Source organism: Dermochelys coriacea, chromosome 12 (genome assembly GCF_009764565.3).
Source record: "Dermochelys coriacea isolate rDerCor1 chromosome 12, rDerCor1.pri.v4, whole genome shotgun sequence".
In the NCBI taxonomy this organism is placed as follows: domain Eukaryota; kingdom Metazoa; phylum Chordata; order Testudines; family Dermochelyidae; genus Dermochelys; species Dermochelys coriacea.
The window spans coordinates 5,663,663-5,685,943 of record NC_050079.1 but is presented as its reverse complement, the minus strand read 5'-3'; the positions used below and the strand labels follow the sequence as shown (position 1 = coordinate 5,685,943).

General features: G+C 58.5%; 1 protein-coding gene across 5 annotated transcripts; it reads right to left on the bottom strand.

Annotated features, from left to right (window-relative positions):
* Window positions 1-305: 305 nt before the first annotated feature.
* Window positions 306-21,934, bottom strand: EXOC3L1 (exocyst complex component 3 like 1). Of its 5 annotated transcripts, none has more exons than XM_038368494.2 (13): window positions 20,638-21,932; window positions 18,513-18,673; window positions 15,891-16,110; window positions 14,427-15,105; window positions 14,128-14,245; window positions 11,508-11,633; window positions 9,947-10,047; window positions 8,851-8,961; window positions 8,358-8,499; window positions 6,431-6,553; window positions 4,965-5,120; window positions 3,079-3,203; window positions 306-1,359 (listed from the first exon to the last, which is right to left on the bottom strand). In XM_038368494.2, the coding sequence occupies exons 1-13, from the start codon at window positions 20,681-20,683 to the stop codon at window positions 1,173-1,175; spliced, it is 2,295 nt and encodes a 764-aa protein (XP_038224422.1). In that variant the 5' UTR covers window positions 20,684-21,932; the 3' UTR covers window positions 306-1,172. The 5 variants fall into 5 exon arrangements, with proteins under 5 accessions (XP_038224422.1, XP_038224421.1, XP_043350829.1 ...); XM_038368493.2 differs by lacking the exon at window positions 20,638-21,932 and adding an exon at window positions 19,672-19,822; XM_043494894.1 differs by lacking the exon at window positions 20,638-21,932 and adding an exon at window positions 19,040-19,179.
* Window positions 21,935-22,281: the final 347 nt, after the last annotated feature.

The following is a 22,281-nucleotide window of genomic DNA, read 5'->3' as shown; positions in this document are numbered from 1 at the left end:
ACGGGCAGAGGCGGGGCCTCTGGGCAGAGGCGGGGCCTCTGGGCAGAGGCGGGGCCTCGGGGCAGAGGCGGGGCAGGGGAGGTTCCAGCACTCCGGCTGGAGTGTCTGATTTAAATATTACAAAGTTGGCAGTCCTAGTTGCAAAGAGTTTGGATTTGTCTGTGTTATAACTAGGCCGAGAAGGAATCGATATGTACTGGGAAATGTCAGTACACATTGATTTCACTGCACCCCTCCCCCCAATGAAAAACATTTCCCTCGATAATCATGAAACTGTACTGATTGGCAAAGGAAGTACAACGCTGTTGAAGTTCTTCTTTGAGTTTGATCAAAGGGTCTTTACTGTGTATATTCTGACATGGGATGTTGACAGTTCATGTTATAACTGCATTAAAACTTTAATTTGGGGAATCTCAACGTCCTCTGTCACTAAATAATTATTGTCTGATGCCTCCATTATCTGACCCTCCATTGTCTGACTCCTCCCTCATTTTCTGCAGCTGTGAACATTTAAATAGATCAAAATAAAAAAATGCTTAAACATCACTGTTATCCATCAAAATGATGAACCGATAACTGAATTCTGCCCAGCCCAGTCAGACCCTTTCAGGCCGTGCTCTTAGCTGGCCTCTGGCACCGCTTGGTAACAGATTGCCCTGAGCATGGAAGTGGGGAGGGGAAGGGAAGGGAGGAGGTGCTTGCGGCTGGACCTGGGGAAGGAATCCTGGGGAAATTCCCTTTCTGCTCCTGGCCGATCACTGGAGTGATCCCACCATGTGATGCTACCACACTTGCCTGCCTTGGTTGGCCTGTCCCCTCTGCAGGCTCTGGGCTGCACATACGCTGGGAGGGCTGAGCAGAGGGGGCAGCTGGGAAGCAGCACAGAGCAGAGGCCCAGAGACCTGAATCTGGTGGTTTAACCCATCCAGGGTTAGGTGGCAGGGGGCTCAGGGAGCTGAGGGCTCCCTGGGACAGCAAAGCAGGTGCCAAGGTGTCAGCCAGTGGGAACTGGATGCGGAAGCCTCCCGTCTCCTCCCTGCATAGCAGGACTGATGCTCAGGCTTTCCCTGCCCCTCTCCGGAGCCCAGACGGGGCCTCTGCCCAGTCCTGCCCAGGGCCTCTCAGGTCCGTCATTCGGAGACACTGCTGGCCAGGGCAGACTGCAGACAGTCTCAGGCACACTTGCCCTTGCGAAGGCAGAAGGGAAGCTCCGGAGCCGGGACCAGGATGTTGCTGAAGATGGGCTGGTAGTTTTCGGGCAGGGACTGAGGATTCTGCGCCATCATTTCCAGCACCACGTTCCGGACCTCCTTGGAGACATCGCCCCGCAGATCCAGCAGGATAGAGACGTGCTCATCGCTGTGGGGAACAGGAAACCAGAGACTGAGACACTGAATCCTTTACCTCTTGCTACCTTCTCGGCTCTCGGGGCTCACCCATTCTGCTCACACGTGGGATCTCCTCTCGAGCCCAGGGGGGCCTGCGCCTCACACTGAGGTCCCCCTGGAGTGACTGGCAGCACGCTGCAGAGCCTGGAGTGAAGCGCACTGCACTGAGGGGAGAACACCACAGCATCGTCTGTTTCCTGCAGGTGTCCTGTGCAGGGACCTACAAAATTCACGGCCGTGAAAAACGTGTCATGGACCATAAAATCTGGCCATTGTAGGCAGGGCCGGATTTCCAGGTAGGCACAGTACGCAGGTGCCTAGGGCCACCAGCATTCTAGGAGTGCCTAGAAGTTAAAAGTGGTTTAAAAGTTTCCTTTTTTATGGAAAGCATGAAGGTCAATGTAGGCGGGTGGGGGGGGGTGGGCAGGGCACTGAAGATGGTGTGCCTAGGGGTGCATAAGGTGTAAATCAGGCCCTGATTGTAGGGGGGCTCTGGTATTGCCACCTTACTTCTCTGCTGCTGCTGGCAATGGTGCTGCCTTCAGAGCTGGGCTCCTGGCCAGCAGCTGCCACGCTCCAGCTGCCCAGTTCTGAAGGCAGCACAGAAGAAAGGGGGCAATACTGCAACCCCCCCCACACACACACACACTTGCCTTGCAACCCCCCACGTGACCCTCTTTTGGGTCCGGACACCCATGGTTACAAACACTGTGAAATTTACTGTTTCAATATCTCAAACCATGCAATTCAAGAGTTCTAAATGCTATGACCATGAGATTTACCAAAATGGACCATGAATTTGGTAAGGCCCTAGTCATGCGGCTGCGTTCCTCGTTCTTCATCTTTTGTGCTGTGGCAGACTGAGTGCCCGGCCAGCAAAGCCACAAACCAAAGCTCAACCATTTGTCACTAAATAATAGACTTTTTTCAAAAGCAAAAAACCCCTTTATCTTTCTTCCATATGTCCTGGTTTGGGCTGATTTTGAATATCGAATGTTGGCCATTTTGTTTCTCTCCTTTCAGCCCTGTGGCCCCTGAGCACAAGCGAATGAAAGCGAGAGTGGGGACTCTTCAGGGAAATGTCTTTTCTTTTCTTCTTTTTCCCTCCATTTTTTGTTCTGCTGTGCTGGGAGTTTTCAAACCTCCCTGTCGCTGGAAAAGTCAGAGTGTAGCACAAGGAGCAAGAGGGTGGGCTCCACCTCCGCCCCTCCCTGGCCATCAGTCATTGATTTATTTCGCTCCGTGGCCAAAATCAACAAAAGGGGGTGGGAAGCCCAAAAGTTCAACATTTGGAAATAAAACAAAACTCTTGTGAAAACCATCAAACAATGGGCCCCTGGGCTGGGCTGGGCTCAGCCAAGGGGAAACAACCTCCCCAGGAGCCAGGGCAGTTCTCTGCCAGTCTGTGCCGCTCTGACTTGATGACTCTCTTCTCTGTGCTGCCCACAGGTGAGCCCGGGTGGAGCGGCCAGTGCCAGTGCCTAAGGGCCCTGCCCCTGTGGCTATCGGGGATGCGATACAGGATTGCGAATACCACTGGACAGGTGCTCCAGATGTGTGCCATGGGGTGGGGGTTCAGGCTTACACTGGAGACAGCCTGTGTGAAGGCAGCTCCCCCTACTGGCAGGGCAGGACCGTCCCATGGCCGCCCCCGTGTCATGGGCCTTTCTCGCCGCGCTGGGTTTGCTACCTGATATCGGGGTATTTCGTCATAAATCCCAGGACCTCCAGGCTGAGCAAGGCCGGGTCTTGGAGGCGGATGAGCTCCTGGAGGGCGAATATCACCTCAAGGGTCTGCTCGCTCTCAGCCAGGCCCTACAGGAAGGAACCAGCCAGCACAGGGCACATTAGGCGCTGGCCAGACACAAAGCACTGCCCCAGGGAGCCGTTCGGCAGCAGTGTGCTGGCATGCTGGCCCGCAGCACTGGCTGGAGAGAACTCACCAGACACGCTCAGCAACCAGGCCCAACGCCCATTGGTGCAGCTCAGTGTGTGTCCTCCATGCTTGGGCCACATAGAGCCCTCTGGGCTGATGTGCCCATGCCTGACCCTCCCAGGCCTAAGAGAGGGGTGATCCAACCTCCCGCAGCCAGCGCTTGGCTCAGCCTGGCGTTAAGAGGGGCAAGGTGAGTCAACGCCTCCAAAACGGTTAGCTGCCGAACAAGGTCGCTTTGGATTCATGAATCTGTGTCATGGACACCGAAGAGTTTCGACCGAACCGAACCAATCGAAAGGTTCCAGGTATGTCAAAAGGCAGCGTTTCGACCCGACGAGAAAAACTGGTTTTGATTTCGGGCATTTTGATAAAAGACAAAAGAAAGGAGGACTCGCGTCACAAAACAGCCGGAGGAGGAGGTAGCCGGAGGCCACCCTATCAGCTTAAGCCCAGTGGGTAGCATGCTCCCCTAGCACACGGGAGATCCAGTTTCAGTTCCCCCAGGAGGGGTTTGAACTGGTGTCTACCAGGTTGCAGGAGTGCCCTATCCAGTGGGCTATGGGATAGTCTGGAGCAGGGCTGTCTCAAGCTCTCCTGCTGAAGCTGCGTTACTTTGTGTATTTGAGGAGTTTGGGGTGTAGGAAGGTGTTCCGGACTGGGACCGAGGGGTTCGGAGGGCAGGAGGGGAATCAGGGCTGGGGCAGGGGATTGCAGTGCAGGAAGGGGTGCAGGTTCCGGCTGGGGGTGGGGCTGGAGATGAGGGGTTTGGGGGTGCAGAAGTGTGCTCGGGGCTGGGACCAAGGGGTTTGCAGGGCGGGACAGGGATCAGGGCTGGGGGGTGGTTTGGGGCATGGGGAGGTGAGAGCTCTGGCTGGGGGTAGGGCTGGGGATGAGAGATTTGGGGTGCAGGAGGGTGCTCCAGCCTGGGATCGAGGGGTTTGGAGGGCAGGAGGGGGATCAGAGCTGGGGCAGGGGGTTGGGGTGTGGGGGGAGGCTCCGGGCAGCGCTTATCTCAAGTGGCTCCTGGAAGCAGCGGCATGTCTGTTCTCTGGCTCCTATGCGGAGGTGCAGACGGACAGCTCTGCGCGCTGCCCCATCTGCAGGTGCCACTCCTGCAGCTCCCATTGGCTGTGATTCCCAGCCAATGGAAGATGTGGGGGCAGCGCTTGGGGCAGCAGAGCGGAGCCCCTTGGCTGCTCCTAGGTGCAGGAGCCAGAGGGGGGCCATGCTGCTGTTTCCGGGAGCCACACGAAGTGGACCACAACCCTGCTCCCTGGCTGGAGTGCCAGAGCAGGGCAAGACCCAGACCCTGCTCTCTAGTGGGAGCTCGATGGCCGGATTAAAATGGATAGTGGGCCAGATCCAGCCCACAGGCCATAGTTTGCCCACCCCGTCCTAGACCCACCAGGCAAGAGTTGTTCTCACACGCTTTCCCTGGCCCCATAATCACCCATTGCCAGCGTGAATGACTATGAATTGCACAGGGGGGCGGGGGGGAGCAGATAATTCCCTCTCCCTTGCCCCCTGTGTGACTGAAACATTTCCGTCTGACTCCACCTCAGCCGGCCGCCGTGACCACCCACTGGCAATACCGACCCGCAAGCCTGACCTCGCATCTCTTGGGATGCAGCTTCTCTCACCAGGTTGTGGAAAAGCTCCCTCAGCTGGACGGCGTCCTGGAGCAGTCGGGTGGAGAGCTGGCTCCGCTCCTCAGCACTCCGGCACACCATCTTCTTCTCCATGAGCGCCCGCACGTAGTGATTCATGACCAGGTGCTCGCTCTCGGCCAGCAGGAACTAGACCCCGGCAGGAGAGGAGATCAGAAGACAGTGAGACACAAAGCCATTCGCTGTGGCGACGTGAGGGGGAGCGGGGAGACCTGGGGCAACCATAACCAGCAGCAACCAGACAGGAGAATAATGTGGAGCGAGTGGGATTCCTGCAGGGCAACATGGCAACCCAGGGCAGGGAGCCACTGCAGCCCCTGGCACCGCTCGGCAGCACCTTCAGCAGCATGCTCCATCCTAGGCATCTCCGCGGGCAGACTGGAGGGAGTGTGACAAGGACGGGTGGGCCGGCTCCGGGGGGAGTGGAAGGGCTACATGGTCTAGGTGGTCTACGGGAGGAGGCAAGAATCCGCAGGGTGATCCCGGCAGGAGGGGAAAGGCTTGTGTAGGTCCCCCCGGGGGTGGCACCGACAGCACTGGGGTGTGATTCGGGAAGGGAATGGGCGGCTGAGCACTGGGGGCGTCTCCTGGCAGTGAACCGAGCTGTCTCCCAAAGCTGAAGAGCCCTGGGGAGCTCGAAAGCTCGTCTCTCTCATGTCCAGAAGCTAGTCCACTAAAAATCTGACTCCCCCCACCTCGCCTCTCCCCAAGGCAGGTGCGACGCGCCATCCGCTGGGATAGCCCAGGAGCCCAGCAGGCCTCCCGAAGGTTATGGACAGCATCCACGCCTGCGTTTGGGGAGGCTGGGGGTGGGGGAGAGCTGTGGCCAGGAAGGAACAGCTGGGGCGAGTTATTCCAGTGCTGCCCCCTGCCCCCGCTTTCTCCCCTCCTTGCTCCAGCCCCGCCCTGCTCCCCCCAGCCCCCTTGCTCTCACTCTTCAGCCCTGCTCTCTTCCCCGTGGCTGGGCTGTGCTCCCTCTGTTACCCATGCCAGTGGGGGGCAGGGTCTGAGGGCGGGGGGCAGGGCTGGCTCCCCATCCCATCCCTTGGGGGCCACCCCTTGTGCCACTGCTGCTCCTGCCTGCAGAGAGCTGCTGCCTGCAGTGTCACCTGCTCCTTGGAAAGTAGCCAGGACGCAGGAATGTTCTACCTCATCCGGTCCCCACAGAGGGGCAGTTCCAGTCTGAAAACCTCAGATCCAACTGCTCTGACCCCCCAAAAGGCCAGCTCCTCCCCGTCAGCCTCCCCGGGTCCCAAAGGCCCTGCTCCCACCCCTGTTATTCCCACCCCACCAACAGGCACAGGGCCAATGCAGAGGGTGCAGTCCCAGTGGGAGGCACCATGCCTCCTGGAGCTCCCCAGTGTGCAGGGGGCATGCTCGGCACCATGCCCCTTCCCAGGGCACAGCATGCCCCCGCCCAAGGGGAGCAAGCCATGTACCGTGAAGATGGGTTTCCTGACATGGGAGAAGTCTCTCATGTACTTGTCGATCACCTCACACATGCTGTTCACCAGCTGGGCCCCAGTCAGCCATTTGCGGGATGGCAGCTGCACGGACAGGGGCTGAAACATACACAGCACACACAGGATGTCAGGCGGAGGCTACAAGCCCATCCAGATCTGCTCGCTCCCATTCCACTAGTATCTCAGTGGGATGTTAAACAGCAGCTACTAAAGACAGGTATTTTTAAATCAGCAGGTCTGGATAACTTGAATCCAAGAGTTTTAAAGAGCTGGCTGAGGAGCCTGCTAGTGTAGTAACCCTCACCCCTGCCCTAGCAGCTGTGGTGCAGCAGGACAGAATACTGTCCTGGGGAAAGAGACAGCCAAGGAGAGGGCAGCTCAAGCTGGGGAGGGGGCTTGGAATCCATCCAAAGGGTCAGTTGGAAAAAGCTATTAGAGGAGGAGAAGAATTGAGCTGCTGAGCTAGCGGGTGAACTGGAACCTGGGTAGGAGGGTAGGTGAGCAAATAACAGGAGAACAAAAGCAGGGAACTAGGAAGAGAGAAGGAGGAAAGAAGGAAAGGTTTCAGGTCAGAAGAATCAGAAAAAAATAGAGCTAGTTCTGTGAGCAGACACTACTGGAGCAGGGATGCCGGTTTGTGAGCAGACACTATTGGAGCAGGGATGCAGGTTTGTGAGTTAAAATCTCCAGACACACGGGAGAAAGATTGTCAAGGGAAAGCGAAAGGAAGTGGAACTGGCGGAAAAGGGGATTGACGGGAAAGCTGTGCTACATGCAAACAGAGCCGAGAAGCAGTGAACAAGAAGCCCACCCACAAGGCACCTAAAGGGCGTGAACAGAGAGAGGGACTGTCTGAACATCTGTTGATGGATGTAGTTCAAAGGTGCCTAATGGACAAGTGAGGGCCCCCGAGGAAGGAAACCCCGCCTGTGAATAAACTCCATGGAAAGAGGCCCAGCCACAGGACTATCGACTCTAAGGAGCACTTTAAGCTAAAGAGAAGCAAAGAACAGGACAGCAAGAGTGGAGCTGGCCTTACAGCCAAGGAGAGGAAAAGCTGATTCTTCTCTGAAGTGACATGTCTATTGGTAAGAAATTGCTTTTGTTCTTGTTGACAACAATGTATTTGGTACTAACGGCACAGTGTGTATAAGCTCACAGAGGTTAATGGGTGGGTAACCTGTGCTTTATTGGTATAAGTAGTAAGTTTTTGTAACAGTCGATATTATTTATGCTCCTGGTACAATATGGGAGTTTTCCCTTATAAAGTCCTAAAAATTTTAAACGATCCCTTTTGTCTTGGTTGACTGTTCCTCTCCTCACAGCGTAGCCTAGCCTAGCCAGGTCTGTGGGTCAACACATTAATGTTGGTTTTCAATAAATTTGGAGCAGTGGGGACATTCAGAAGACTGGAAGAAAGCGACAGCTGTGCTCATTTTTAAAAGGGTAAACTGGCTGCCCTGGGTAGCTATAGTCTGACATCAATTCCTAGGAGGGATAATAGAGCAGCTGATACAGGCCTCGGTAAAGAATGAAAGGAGGGTAACGTAATTAATACCAATCAAGATGGGCGTATGGAAAATAGATCCTATCAAAGCTAATGATCTCTTTTGTTGAGGTGGTTACACGTTTGGTTGACGAAGTGGTGGTGACGTAATATACTTTGACTTTAGTAAGGCGTTTGACTTGGTAGCGCACAAGGTTTTGATTAATAAACTAGAATGATATGAAATTAACAAGGCCCAAGTTAAACGGGTTGAAAACTGGCTAAATCCAAATGGAGTTGTAAACGGGGAATCATCGTCTAGCGGGGTGTCTCAGAAGGGTCCTGCAGGGACTCAGTTCTTGGCCCTATGCTATTACCGGCTCCAGGAGCCCTGCAGCCCCTCTTGGACGTGTGTACCTGCAAATCCAGCAGCAGCTCCTCCAGGAGCAGCCAGCAGGCCTTCTTCTGGGTTCGGTCCAGCGCAGTCTTCAGGGAAGAGGGGATTTCAGCAGGCTTGGCAAGAGATGCACTGCCGGGGTGCAAAGTGGAGATGGAAGAGCTGGAAGGAGAAAGAAGGAGCTGAGAGATGGTCAGCTGGGGTAGACATCCTGGGAGAAGGGACACATGGGCTCTGAGGAAGGGTGGGGGAAAGCTCTGGGGAACAGGGAGTGAAGGGCAGGGAATCAGGCCTAATCGGGGGGATATAGGCTCTGGGGAAGGGGTCAGAGCCAATACGGGAGTGCAGGGGCTCTGAGGAAATGATGGGTCTCGTGTCCTTGGAAGTAGGGGCTCTGGGGTAGCAGTGAGTGGGGTCTGTGCCCAGTGTGGGGGCCATATGCTCTGGGGAAGTAGTGGGAGGGGAGCGGATTTGGGTCGTAGGGAAAGAGCTGCCAGTCCCCTTCCAGGTTACCTCAGCGCCATGCTGTTGTTGAGCACGGCCAGCAGGTAGGAGATGTAATGCTTGGGTGTGGCTCGGTCCTTCTGGTGCTCCTTCCTGCACTCCCCCAGGGCCTCTCGCAGCCTAGGACACAGCACATGGGACCTTGAGGGCTGGCAGAGAGGGGACTGGCCCTGGAGCTGAAGAGCACCAGGGACTCTCTCCATGGGAGCCCTCTGCCCCTGGCAGCAGCTTCTGGGAGGCCTGGGCTTCCCTGGGTGGGCGAGGCTTTGAAACGGGTTCTGAGCCCTGCACAGAGCCCAGCAGCTGGGCAGATCACCCTGGCGCCCGTTGGGCATTGCACGGCTTGGCACATGCTCAGCCTGGGCATTCCAGACTCCGTGGTGCTGATGTCTGGAAACTACTGGTGCGGATCGTCCCAGCTCAGGGGGGCGGGTGCTGGGCAGGCTGGAGCACAGGGCCCCGATCCTGCATCAGCTGGAGCAAGTGCTGCTGAGCAGTCACCAGGTAACTCTGCCTCCCGGCAGGATGCAGCCCAGGGAGCCAGGGACACACGTATCTAGCTACTTCATGGGTCACGTTTCCTCATTCCCAGCCTCACCCTGCCCCACCCACCCATGCAGGGGGCAGGGCATGCCATGAGGCACACCTAGGGCTCCCCTGACCCTCTCCCATGCAGCAGCCTGGCCGTCCCTGCTGTGCCCCCCATAGCATCTGTAGGAGGAGGTCAGTGAGAGCAGCGCCTGAGCAGACAGCTGGTGGTGGGATCCTAACAGCTGGCTAATCCCCCTCAGGGCTGTAAGGCCCATGGAGGGCGAGGGGCTGCGGAGGGGTAGCCAGGGGAAGGGTCCTTAGGAGCCATGGCACGAGGCTGGGGCGACGTGGGATGAGTACTCAGGAAAGGAGCGCTCATTGAGGATCATCAGCTGGGGATAGGATCCAAAGGGGGTCCCGGCCCCTGAGTGCCTGACCCTGGAATGGCCCAACGCTCCAACAGGCAGCAATACCCCCTGAGATGGGCGGCATGGGATTCCACCAGCCTTTGCCATCCTGTCCTGGAAGGCAGGCCTCAGGAAGCGGGGGGGGGCACCCCAAGGACATCACTGACCTGATCAGAAAGGCCTCCAGCTCGTCCATAGCCATAGCGTAAATCTTCTGCTGCAGAGAGCCCGTGACCAGGGACGCCACCCGGATGTTCTCATCCAGCATCTGGGCAGGGAGAGCAGGACGCGGGGTCACTGCCCTGTCCGCAGGCTCCCCCCACGTCCCCGGCTGGGGCTCTGGCGCTGCTTGCTCAGTGAGGCTGGGGGCCTTGGCCCCCAGCTCTGGGCTGGCAGGCCTCGCCCCTGTGCTGCCCCACTGCCAGGCAGGGGATTTGGGGATTTGCCAGCAGTGCCAGTGCCAGAGGACAGCTGGTGGGAGCCAGGCAAGGGACCTGATGTGGGCTCCCCTGGCGTCAGCGGGGCCCAGGGGAGATGGAGCCGTCATGGTACATTCAGGGGTGAGGCTAAGCAGCATGTGCCCCTGCCAAGGGGGTGGGGAGCGGGGAACGTGGCTCTGGACCCCACAGCTGCCATCTATGCTCTCAGGCCAGGTTCACTCACCATCTTACCCCTCCTTGGAGCCTGGCTCTTGCTTCTCTCTGTCTCTCCACCTTCCGCTCCCTGGTGCCTATGCTGCCCCCTGCGACCCGGGAGCATGCCCTGAGCTAGATGGCAATGTCTTGGGGGAAGGCCTCAGGGTGTCTGTGCAGGGCCTTCACTCGCTGCCCTGCTCCCCTCCGCCCCTAAAGCAGGCTGTGGGGCAGCGCAGGGGCTTTGCACTTGGAGAGGCTGCCAGGGCAGAGTGGCCAGCGCTCTGGTAACCTTCCCTTGGCAACCTGGCCACACTGGCACTGCCCCCAAGCCCACGTGACCCTCCCAGAGCAGGGTAGGTTGGTGCTGCTCAGATCCTCCAGGGATCTGAGAAGCCGTGAGGGCAACCTCCCTAGCCCAGCACACCCCAGCTACCGCAGGGGAGAACCCCCAGCCCAATCACTGCAGGAGCGGCAGGACTGACCCCTCCATGCACGGGGGAAAAGGCAGGTCCTCCGGGGAGCCCAGAACCAGGCCAGCCCAGTGCAGGGTCTAGGGCATGGATGGAGAAGCAGGCGCCCCAGGGTTCCAGGTGACCCCTAGCAATACAGACCCGAGGCACAGAACAGCTCTGCAGGCGGAAAGCCCGACGTGCTGAGAGCGCTCAGGTAATGGTGATGGCTGGGGGAAGCCATGACCAGGGCCTGCAGCACACCCTGCCCTGCCCAGCTCCTCTCAGGGCACTGCCAGTCCCCCTGCCCTCCTCGGCCCCCTCACAGGGCACTCCCAGCCCCCCTGCCTGGCCTGTCTCCTCACAGGGCACTCCCAGCCCCGATGCCCTGCCAACCCCCTCACAGAGCACTCCTAGCCCCCTGCCCCACCCTGCCTGGCCCCCTCACAGGGCATGGCCAACCCTCTTTCCCTCCTCTGCCCCCTCACAGGGCACTGCCAGCTGTCCCGCCCTGCCTGGCCCTGCCCCTCACAGAGCACTCCCAGCCCCGATGCCATGCCCAACCCCCTCACAGAGCACTCCCAGCCCCATGTCCTGCCCAACCCCCTCACAGAGCACTCCCAGCCCCACCCTGCCCCACCCACCTGCATGACAATGACAGGCAGGGCCGACTGGAAGAAGCCCAGATGATCCATTTCTGGTTCCTCCTCTCTGAACCACTCCTTGAACTCCACCTCCAGCGTGCGCCGCATCCACTCAGTCACGCTGGCCTGCCCGACGGGAGGACAAAGAGGTGAGACAGGACGCCAGGCCTCTGCCCCGCTGCAGCAGCTCTGAATGCCCCGGGGTGGCCACAGACCGCCCTTCTGCTGAGCCTGCAAATGCGGGGCTTATGTTTACAGCCGAGCCGCTCTACAAACACATGTGCGCAGTGGGATGGGGCTGCAGACCGAGCTGACCCGTCAGGGGCAGGGCTGAACATTTGAGATTATTTGCTCAAGGGGCTCCTGAGATATGGCCCATTCCCCATTCCCCCAAATTGATCTGCTTTCCTATAAACCTTGGTTTGCAGAGATAGAGGAAAAGCTCCAGGCAGGATCCATGTCCAGCTACACTCCCTACACTGCTTCCGCAGAGCCCCCGTGCCTGGGGCCAAGAACTGGCTCCCAGTGCCATTCACTCAAAGCTATTGGCCTCCCTGTCTGGTTCTAGGGAGTGGTGAGCCAGGCCTGGCGTGCCAGCGCAGGTCAGCCGCCTGCCAGGAGGGCAGCCCAGGGGATCCCAGCCTTGGCAAACCTAGCTAGGGTGGCCAGGCCATCCCTAGGCGAAGCGTGGAGCAGCCTGGGCCCAGAGACGGTGGCTGGCACAGGGCCTCTCCTCACAGCCAGTGTTGTCTGGGTGTCAGTGCCCATAGGGCACCCAGCTGGATTTGAAGTAGAAGGGCGCAAACCTCCCGGCAACACACCCAGCGGAGCTCACTGATGTGCCTCCCTGCATGCCCCAGCACCTGCTAGTGGAACACCAGAGTATCTCCCACCACAGGGGACTGTGCCCATGCGGGAAGCCAGGGGATGGGACACAGCAGGAGAGATGAGAGGATGGCTCAGGCCGGCGGGTAGGGCTGTCTCTCCAGGCAGCACCACCACGTGCTGGGAAAGGAAGGCATCCCGCTGACGTGGTGCTGAGGGAGCGGGCACAGGGCGGGCAAGGTCAGGGGCATGCTTGTTAGCTGGCATGGTTCAGGGGGCAGCAGCGTTTGTCTCTGTTCCCCCTCAGTCGCTCCAGCCTCGGGAGTGAGGCTGTGGGGTGGCAGGGCGCGCAGGGCAGAGAAGCAGCCCAGGAGCAAGGCCTGGCTGCAGTGACAGAGGGGCTGTGCCCGCAGGGGGGCAGCTGGGGAAGAGGCCACGATGGAGGCTAAGGAGGAAAACTCTCAGCAATGAGAGCTGTTGAGGAAACCCCACATTTGCTTTAAGTGGGAGCTGAACAGAACCCTCCTGAAGGGTCACAAGAACCCGTAACAACTTGTGGTGATGGGGAAAGGCGCAAAAGCAACCCAAGTGCCCGGCTTATAGGACTCAAGGCCTGTGTCGTGCTCAGGCCTGGTAAACAAGAGACCCGTGTAATCAATTAACCAAAATGGGCTTGTCGGAAACAAAACCTAATTAGTGGACAAAATAACGAGGGACTGGGCTGTTCCACCCAATGCTCCCTTGGAGGCCTCAGGAAGACGCTGGGGGGAAGCTGGCAAACTGAAAGAAATGGAGGGAGCGGGCTTCACCATCATGGCTGCCACCCCTGCCGTCTCCTGGGCCCCCGGGATCCATTGTGACATCATTGTGCCAGAGGTCCTGACCTGACCGGGCCAGAGAGAGGGACCCCGATCAATCCCAAACACCAGCTGGGAGGTGAGACTTTGTCACCTCCTTCCTCAAGGTGTCCTTTTCCTTCCCTCTTGTCTTTCCTCTTCCCTACCTCTCTCCTTTTCCCTTCTGTCCAATAAGAGTCTGGCTTAGCCAGCTGACACTGTATATTTTGCAACACTGCTGTTAGCCCGGGACCAGAGAGGCAGTTAAAAGCAATGCCCTGACGCTGGTACAAGCTTGCCAGCTCTCGGAGTGGCTGAGCAGCCCATGGGCTGGGCCTGTGTTTCTCCCGCAGCGAGACTACCAGTGAGAATCGGCACCAGAGACAGATGCTGCATTTTCTCTCTTTGCTGTTCTGTCCTCTCCCCTTTTGTGTGTTTTGCTTTGTCTTCTAGCAAACAGGATTTGACTTTACCAGCAGCAGCAACAGCTCCAGCCCGTCTCTACTAACTTCTGCTCGTTGCCCTGGAAGGACAGTTATTCCCATCTTTACACCTTTCCTTCTTGTCTGTATCTTTAACCGAGGGTTACAAAGGCTGTTAATGCTGTGTTTGCCATGGGACCAAGCAGGCCGAGGTCTCTGGGTACCAGACCCCGAGCCTTGTCTAATACTGGCTATTAACACACCTGGTCCACTTGTTCCATCAGACCCCGGGGGCAGTGGAATGGGCTCTTCCTGGCCCTACCACTGCAGGGAGCTTGGCATGGGGCAGAAGGTGAATGAACAGGGGAGGAGGGACCCAGCACAGCACACAGCAGTGTGTGTGTGTGAGTGAGAGAGAGAGAGACTGTCATGGCTTGATGCTCAGGTTTTGCTGGGCCCTCACCACCCCTTCCCCGAAATGGGTAAATCTAGCCCCGCATGCGATGCTTGCTACCGCATCCTCCCTAGCTCACTTACCTTGACTTTCACCACATATTTCCTCTCCATCTGCTCCACCACCTCTGGGGACACCAGGGGGTCCAGAGTAGACACGTCCACCTCGGGGAGAAGGTCTGGGTGACCCATCATTTCTGGGCTGCGGGGAGGAACAAGGGGAGCCAGTGAATAACACCATGTGTTCCAGGCAGATGGACGACTTCCAAATTGGACTTCCAAATCAAACATCCACATGCCCATGGGTGAGTGCACCCCCCCATGCCAGCCCTGGGCTCCTCACACACACTCTGGGCTCCCCCCAGCCCCTGCTCGGCACTGACCTGTAGTACACATGCAGAACCCAGCTGAGGAGCATGAAGATCTCTTGTTTGTCCAGGTCCCTGCTGAGGATGTCCTGCAGGTGGTCGGAGAGGCCCTGGTGGTACATGCGGGTGCAGATGCTGAGGATGTCGTAGTGAGGTGGGCAGCATTGCACCATCAGGTCTTTCACCACACGCAGCTCCGCCAGGATGTCGCTCTGCAGCGCAGCCAGGTGCCGGCCCAGTCCCGGGCCCTTCACGTCCCCATGAGCGGCCTTGAAGTGGGCAGCAGCGATGGTCTCCTGCATGACCTGGTAGAACCGCTGCCTCCAAGCTTTGGGGCGCCCGGGGGCAGGGACGCGGTGGGCACGGGGTCCCAGCAGTAGGGCATCATCGACGCTCTCTTCTCTCTCGATGATCCGCACGGCAGAGACGAAGAGGGCTGGGTCCTCCTGCACCAGCCTCACACTGCCGCCCACGACGCGCCACAACTGCTGGGCCAGTGCGTCGCTCAGCTCCTGCAGGCCCCCGAAGAAGGACTCCACCACGCCCAGGGCCTGGTCATTCGGGAGGCTGCTGCTGCAGTGCAGCTGGGAGGAGATGTCGTCCCGCAGGCGCTCCAGCGCCATGAGCCCGGCGTGGGCCTCCAGGAGCTGCTGGCCGTGGAGGAGATGGAGGGACTGGGCAAGGAGCTCATGTACTGAGTGGAGAGGAGACATCCAACAGCCTGGATCCTGCGGGAGCCAGAGCCCAGCTGCCCTGCCCGGACAGCAGCAGGGCCCAGCACTGGGAACATGGGCTCCCACACTGAGCGCAGGCGAGGGGGAGAGAGTCCTTCTGAGCAGGCCCCCTAGAAACCTCCTCCTGCATCCCGCCACAGGCAGTGTTAGCTGCCTGCCTGTGCCCAGCACCACGCTCGGCAGCCGCTCACCCCGTTGTCCAGGGTGGGGTGGGCACAGGACAGGACTGGCAGTCCCTGAGCAGGGAGCTCCTGGCTAGAAAGCCTGGGTCCTACTGTCACCAGACAGGCAGCTGCGCTCCCAGGACGTGCTTGGCCAAAAGATCCCAGACTGCTCCCTAATGGCCTGGGGCTCTGTGGGAGCAGGGTGTGCCCCTGGCAGGCCCCCGCTGTGCCCACGCCCCTCTCCCAGCCAACAGGGTCCGTCTGCTGCGGACCAAGTGGTTACGGGGGCATAGCCAGGCTAACGCCGTTATGGGGTGACTCTGCGGCGCCCTGGGATCTTGGGGCTGGGGATGCCCTCGGTGAGGCAGCTGCGCGAGCAGCGTCCACCCACGCCGGGTGCTCCTGCAGTTAGGTGCAGGGCTGGGCCTTACCTCCAGCCCCCTGCCTGACAGCGTCCCTGGGACCTGGCTCCTTCAGCCAGCCGCGGGGCTCAAAGCCCGCAGGGCAGCCAGGTCCAGCGCCCCGTGCAGGAGCCGTAGCACACACCAGGGCACGCTGAGGCCTGGCTCAGTGCCCCTTACCTGAGGAGAGCTGGGGCAGCGCCCGCACGACAGCAGCCATCTGTGCGTGCTCCGTCACCACAGCCCGCAGCGGCGCCAGCCTCTGGAAGCCCTCGGCACTGCCCAGCAGGTGCCATCGCACAGCGCAAAGGTCCCGGCGCACGCTCTGCATGTCCCCAGCCGCCGAGCGCAGCTGCTCCAGCCCTGAGCTCACCCCCTCCAGGTGGGACTGCACGGTCGACTGGCAACACAGAGGGCAGGGACGGTGAGCAATGCCCAGCCCCACAGGTATGGGGAGAACCTACCCACCCTCACAATGCTCCCCCAGCCCCACCTACATACAGCCCCTCCAGACCCTCCCACTTCCCTAACCCCACCCTACACAGCCCCTCGAGACCCTCCCCCACTCCCCTAACCCCCCCTACACAGCCTTTGCAGATCCATCACTCCCCCAGCCCCACCCTACACAGCCCCTCCAGACCCATCACTCCCACAACCCCACCGTACACAGCCTCTCCAGACCCCCGCCGCTCCTCTAACCTCACCCTATACAACCCTCCAGACCCCTGCTAACCCATAATTACTCTCTGATCTAGAGACTTCTTGATGCCAATTGGTAGAGGGAGGATAATGTGGGTGTGGGGAGCATGGGAGTAATACTGGTGGGGCAGCGGGTGTGAGGTCGGTGGGCATAATACTGGGGGAGGGGTGGGTTGGCACAGAGAGGGTCAGTGCAATACCGGGAGGGGGTGGGTGGGTGCAGGGGTAATACTGGAGGAGGGGTGGGTAAAGCAGGGAGGGTGGGTGGGGTTGGGGGTGATACTAAAATACTGGGGGAGGGGCAGGTTGGCACAGGAAGTGTAATACCATTGGAGGGGGGGAGGGTGTAATACCGAGGGGGGGTGGGCTGGAGTGATACCAGGGGAGAGGGCGGGTGCAATACTGGGGGTGGGGCAGGTGGGCGTAGGTGTAATATTGGGGGAGGGGTGGGTGGCTGCGGTACTGCGTGGGAGGGGTATGTCCGTGGGGGAGACGTGTAGGCGTGGGGAGGATGATGATTGGGGGGCCAGGGAGCAGGCTGTCCCCTTTAGATGTTAATCATTAGGTGCATGTCTCAGCCACAGCACGGCAAACTCCCCCGGGGCCACGGCGGCACCCAGAAATCCACCCTGGTCCATACCCACGCTTCCACAAGGCTTCTGGGATTTAGACATGAGCTGGGGACAGGCCCCCGCCTCGCTCTCCCTAGGACCCTCCTATGTTGGTTGGTTTGACCAGAGCACAGATTCTCCACCGGGCCATTCAGCACAGATGGAAATGGAGGTGGGAATGGCTCTCCGGGAGCACCCCACACACACTGAGGCTGCTGCTGCTCTGGGCCACAAACTCCTGTGGGGAGCCGCCTTCTCCCCCTTCAGTGCTCAGGTCCCACAGTGACCACAGACCACTTGCTTCCTTCTCCACCGCCAGACAGGTCACCCCCTCGCCCTCCTGTCCCACCCTGCCTTGTGACAACAGCCAGCGGCTACTCTCCCCATCTCCGCTCCCTTTGGGCCCAGAGCACCTTTATGAACACAGACAGACGCCCAGGATTTCCCCGGGGCAAGCTCGGTCCAAGCTGGCTGCTCTGCATCCAACCGGAAGATCATCTCTGAGCAGAGCGAGGAACAGCAGCTCCACACCCCAGAGACGCTCCCGTGGCTCGGCATCCCCCTCGCCCGCTGCCCCAGTACGGGAACTGCTGTGACCCCCGCTGCCTGGCACGGGCCCAGGAATGGAGCTTGGGTCTCCATTCATTCTGGGGATGAGCTGGTGGTGGGAGTGATGCTTATTGGTCAGTTAGCCCCCCTCCCCCTTTTTTTTTTCACATTGAAAAGTTGAGCTCACAGGCCAGTAAGACAAGTCTCTGGCCACCTGCACAGGTGCCGACTCCATGGATGCTCCGGGGCTGGAGCACCCACAGGGAAAAATGGGTGGATGCTGAGCACCCACCGGCAGCTCCCCGCCCCCTGCAGCTCACCTCTGCCTCTGCCTTTGAGCGCGCCACTGGGTCCTGCTTCTCCCCCTCCCAGCGCTTGTGCCGTGAAACAGCTGTTCCGTGGCAAGCCGGGGAGGAGGGGGAACCTGGTGTGCTGGGGGAAGAGGTGGCCGGGGTACGGATTTGGGGAGGGGTCCAATAGGGGCAGGGAGGGGGCGGAGTTGGGGCTGGGGCAGGGGGGCGCAAGCGGCATGTGATCAGAAGGCCTCGGCCTCTACTCTGTCGTGTTCATTGTGATTTGGGGCAGGCGTGTGTGCTGGTCGTTTCCCCAGTTCAGTGCTATCCCTGCAGCCTGCCGGGTGCGGCTGGAGTAGTTCCAGCTGGAGAGTCCCGGCTCCTTCCAAAAATGCCTCTGACTTTAGGCCCACAGTTTCTCACACTCTTACTCAGTCTAAAGGCAAATTTCCTGCAAGAACCAGAAAAAGCCCTGAGCTCGGTTCTGGGAAAGCTGAGCAGGGTCCTGATGTGTTTTCGTGCTTTGAAATGGCTCCAGTTTCGAATGGACTAAGTGTTAGAAAATGGCATATGCTCCCCTGGGGCAAGGAATCTCAGGCCACAGGAGGCCTAACCTCTCCGGGCCTAGGGCCCCTGCAATGAGCACCCACCTTTAGCCGGGATTGGATCGAGCTGTTCCGCTGGGCCTCCCGGCTCCGGTAGTGTCCCAGACCCTCCAGCTTGTCCGGGTGGTAAAACACCGCCGAGGCCCATTTCAAAGCAGCTCCTCTTGCTAACTTCTCCGCCTTCTCCACTTCTGGCCATTCCTCATCTAGGGGCAATGTTATCAGTTAAGAAAACAAATGGGAGGCAGCGTCTCCTTCGCAGACAGGAAGAGTATTTCCACTCCAGCTGCTTCCCCAGGATGGAGGCACACGAAGCAGGGTGTGACTGTAGACATGCCTGCACGCACACATGGACATGGGGACAGGGATAGACAGGCAGACACGTGAGGATGGGGGGACACACGCGCGCTCGCTGCCACTGTGGTGAGAGACCTAATAACATCCTAGAAAAGTGAGTATATGGACAGCCAGATGCACAGTAAGGGATGGGGACAGACAGACACACATGTGGACAGGCACACCCTAGGGGATATGGGGAACAGACACATGGGGACCAAGGGATGGACACATACACACGGGGACAGCCAGACAGAGTTGTCAAGTGTCCCTCAGCCTGCCTGTGTGCACGGCTCTACTCCACACAGCCCCACGAGGCTGCCCCTTTCCTGGCTGCCCCAGAGCTCCCAGTGGGATGGCTGCACGGAGTTTGAGGGGAGGTGCCCCATGCCATGGGTTTGCTGCCTGGGAGCCGCTGATAGGGGCCTGCGAGCAAGGCAGTGACTCAGCAGGAAAGCTACAGCCGCAGCTGGCAGGGACTTAGTGACCAAGCAGGGAACACCGCAGTTTGGGGTCAGTCCAGTCCTACTCACTGGGCATGGAGCCTGCCCTTCCCCTGGGCATTGCCCACCGCTGCCTTCCTAGCAGCCGGGGTATAGCCTCTCCCCTGAGCACCTGTGCTGGGGAGGGGGAGCTCAGCTGAGCTAGGAATGAGGAGTGCCCTGAACGCTGCCCCAGCTCCAGATACAGTGGGGGTGTGAAATGGGGTTCCCTGAACCGGCCCAGATGGATGTTGGAGGTGGCCCCAGGTGTCTCTTCAGTCTCCTAACAACCCTGGTTCTGTGTGCCTGACTCATACTGGGTCTGTGAACCAGAGCAGCCCTCCCCAGGGCCTACTGCCCTGGTCTGCGGAGCAGTGCAGACCCACCTGGGGACGCTGCCTGGCACCTGCCCTCCGTCAGCACTGCTGCTCTCCTGGCCAGGCACGGACGACGCCGTGGGCGTGCCAAGGGCTGGCTGAGGTTCTTCCCCAAACTCGGTGCTGCCTCTCCCCTCACTTCCATGCCCCCACGTTTGCCAGCAGCTCCCCCCGCGTAGCAGCCCCTGGGATTGTCAGTAGTTATGACACAGCGGCCACGCCTCGCGTCTGCCTGGGCAGGGCTCCCCAGGGCTGGGTTCTGGGCACCACCAGGCCCAGGAGACTGGGAGAACGGCAGCCCAAGGGCCCGGGGGCAGGAGGAAAGATGGATTTGTGGAGAAAGCGAACGGGCTTTGGGACAAACCGGCTAACATGAGGTGGAAGTTGCTGCAGCTTGCTGCTGGGTGGGAGTGCCGCAGGCAGAGGGGTTATTCCCAGTGTATTGGGGCTGTGATAAGGGGCAAAGGGATGATGGGAAGGGAGGATGCAGGCTGGCTACTGAGGAAAGCTGCTTGCCAGTGAGGGGTTGGCCGGGCTGTGGAATCACTTCCCAGGGGAGCCCCAGTCCTGGGACATTTAAATAACACCGGCCTAACGCCTCAACACTGCACTGTAGGAATAGCTGTTTTGCCATATAAGCCCCCTGCCCCATTCCATCACTTTCTTCCCAAGGGCAGGCCAGAGGCAGCAATCCTAAACATGCCCAGATGGCAGGCAGGGGAGATGTACACCCCCCAGGGGCAGGGGATTACCCCCATCCTCACTGCAAAGGGGCAGGAGAGCCTACCCCACTCTGGCTATGAAGGGATCCTGGCCAGGGACAGATGACTGAGAACCCCCCTAGACTTGGAGCCAGGCTTCACCACGGTCACCCCAGTGCAGGGAGTCACACTGGTCCCCAGAGGGACTGGCCCAGCATGGGCTGCGTGAGCCCTGCACCCCCGCTGCCCTCCCTGGAGCTGCAGTTCTCATTACCTCTGAGACTGCTGGAGTTCTCCTGCTGCTCTGCAGACATGCCCATGGCTCCAGCCGCTGTGTGCAGGGTTCAGAGGACAGGGCTGGGCTGAAGAGAGGAAGCACAGCTAGCAGTTTCCTTCAGTGATTCCACTCACAGCTCCTCCGGGGCTCATTGTGTTACTGCAGACACACTCAGGATGTCGGGGGGAGGGGGAGGCAGCTAATGCTCTTGACATTTTTCACTCTTTGTGAATGTAAATTGCTCCATGCACAGTGTCATACTGTGTGTGCATAGCTGTTTGTGCATGCCTGCGTGTGCCCACCATACCACACATGGGTGGCTGTGTGTGCATGCCACATGTGCATGTCTGTGTGTACAGGTTTGTGTGTGCATACTGTGTGTACATGTCTTTGCGTGGCAACGTGTGCCTGTCATGTGCGCATGGCTGTGGGTGTGCATACCACATGTGCTTGGCTATGTGTACATGTCTAGGTGTGTAGGGTATTGTGGCTGCCTTTGCAGAGGCATGTTTCCCGTTACGTACTGTGTGCACCTGTATATTTTTGTGCATGGATCTGTGTTCCTATGTGTTTGAGTCCCTGGTGGATGTCTCTCCAGTTCCCTTATGCCTGCTATGCACTGTTGCCATATGCTTGTGTATTTGTCTGCCTGAGTTTATAACACGTGTGCATCTGTCTGCATGTGGCTGCCTCTGTTCATACCTCATGTGTTGTGTGTCTTGGAGTTCATACTCTGTGCCTGCGTTCATACGCTATGGGCATTTGTCTGTGCCACTGGCTGCTTGTGTGTATATTGTAGACCACCACAAAAACCTACCTAGCATGGAGTTCATGTTGCTGACATCCGTCCCAAAATAACAAAGACACTAAAAACCACAGGGAATCCCAAAATAAGGGTCTTTCACCAGTTTGAGAAGTCACTTTGGGAACAGGAGCTGTTCCCAACCTGCTCTCATAGTCCAAACCCACCTCCTTCCCAAGGTTTGGTTTTATGAACACGGAAATTAACAACAATACAACCTTCTCCCCAGACTGGGATGCTCCTAGAGTTCTTCCCTCAATCAAAACTGCTCAGCTCGCACCCTAGATCCTCTCTCCCCACTGACCCACACCCATCTCCTAGATGGAGCAATGAGTCACCTGCCTCTGTGAGTCAGCAGGACTCATGTAACCCTTTCCCAGAAACCCTGCTAACTGGGCATGGTGTTTCAGGCAATTCTGGAGAATTTCACCAAAGTAATGGTGAAAATCTATGGATATTACCACCCAAAATAATCACAGAAATGGAAAGAAGAAATGCAGAAGATCTACTGCAAATCATAGAATCATAGAATCATAGAATATCAGGGTTGGAAGGGACCCCAGAAGGTCATCTAGTCCAACCCCCTGCTCAAAGCAGGACCAAGTCCCAGTTAAATCATCCCAGCTAGGGCTCTGTCAAGCCTGACCTTAAAAACCTCTAAGGAAGGAGATTCTACCACCTCCCTAGGTAACGCATTCCAGTGTTTCACCACCCTCTTAGTGAAAAAGTTTTTCCTAATATCCAATCTAAACCTCCCCCATTGCAACTTGAGACCATTACTCCTCGTTCTGTCATCTGCTACCATTGAGAACAGTCTAGAGCCATCCTCTTTGAAACCC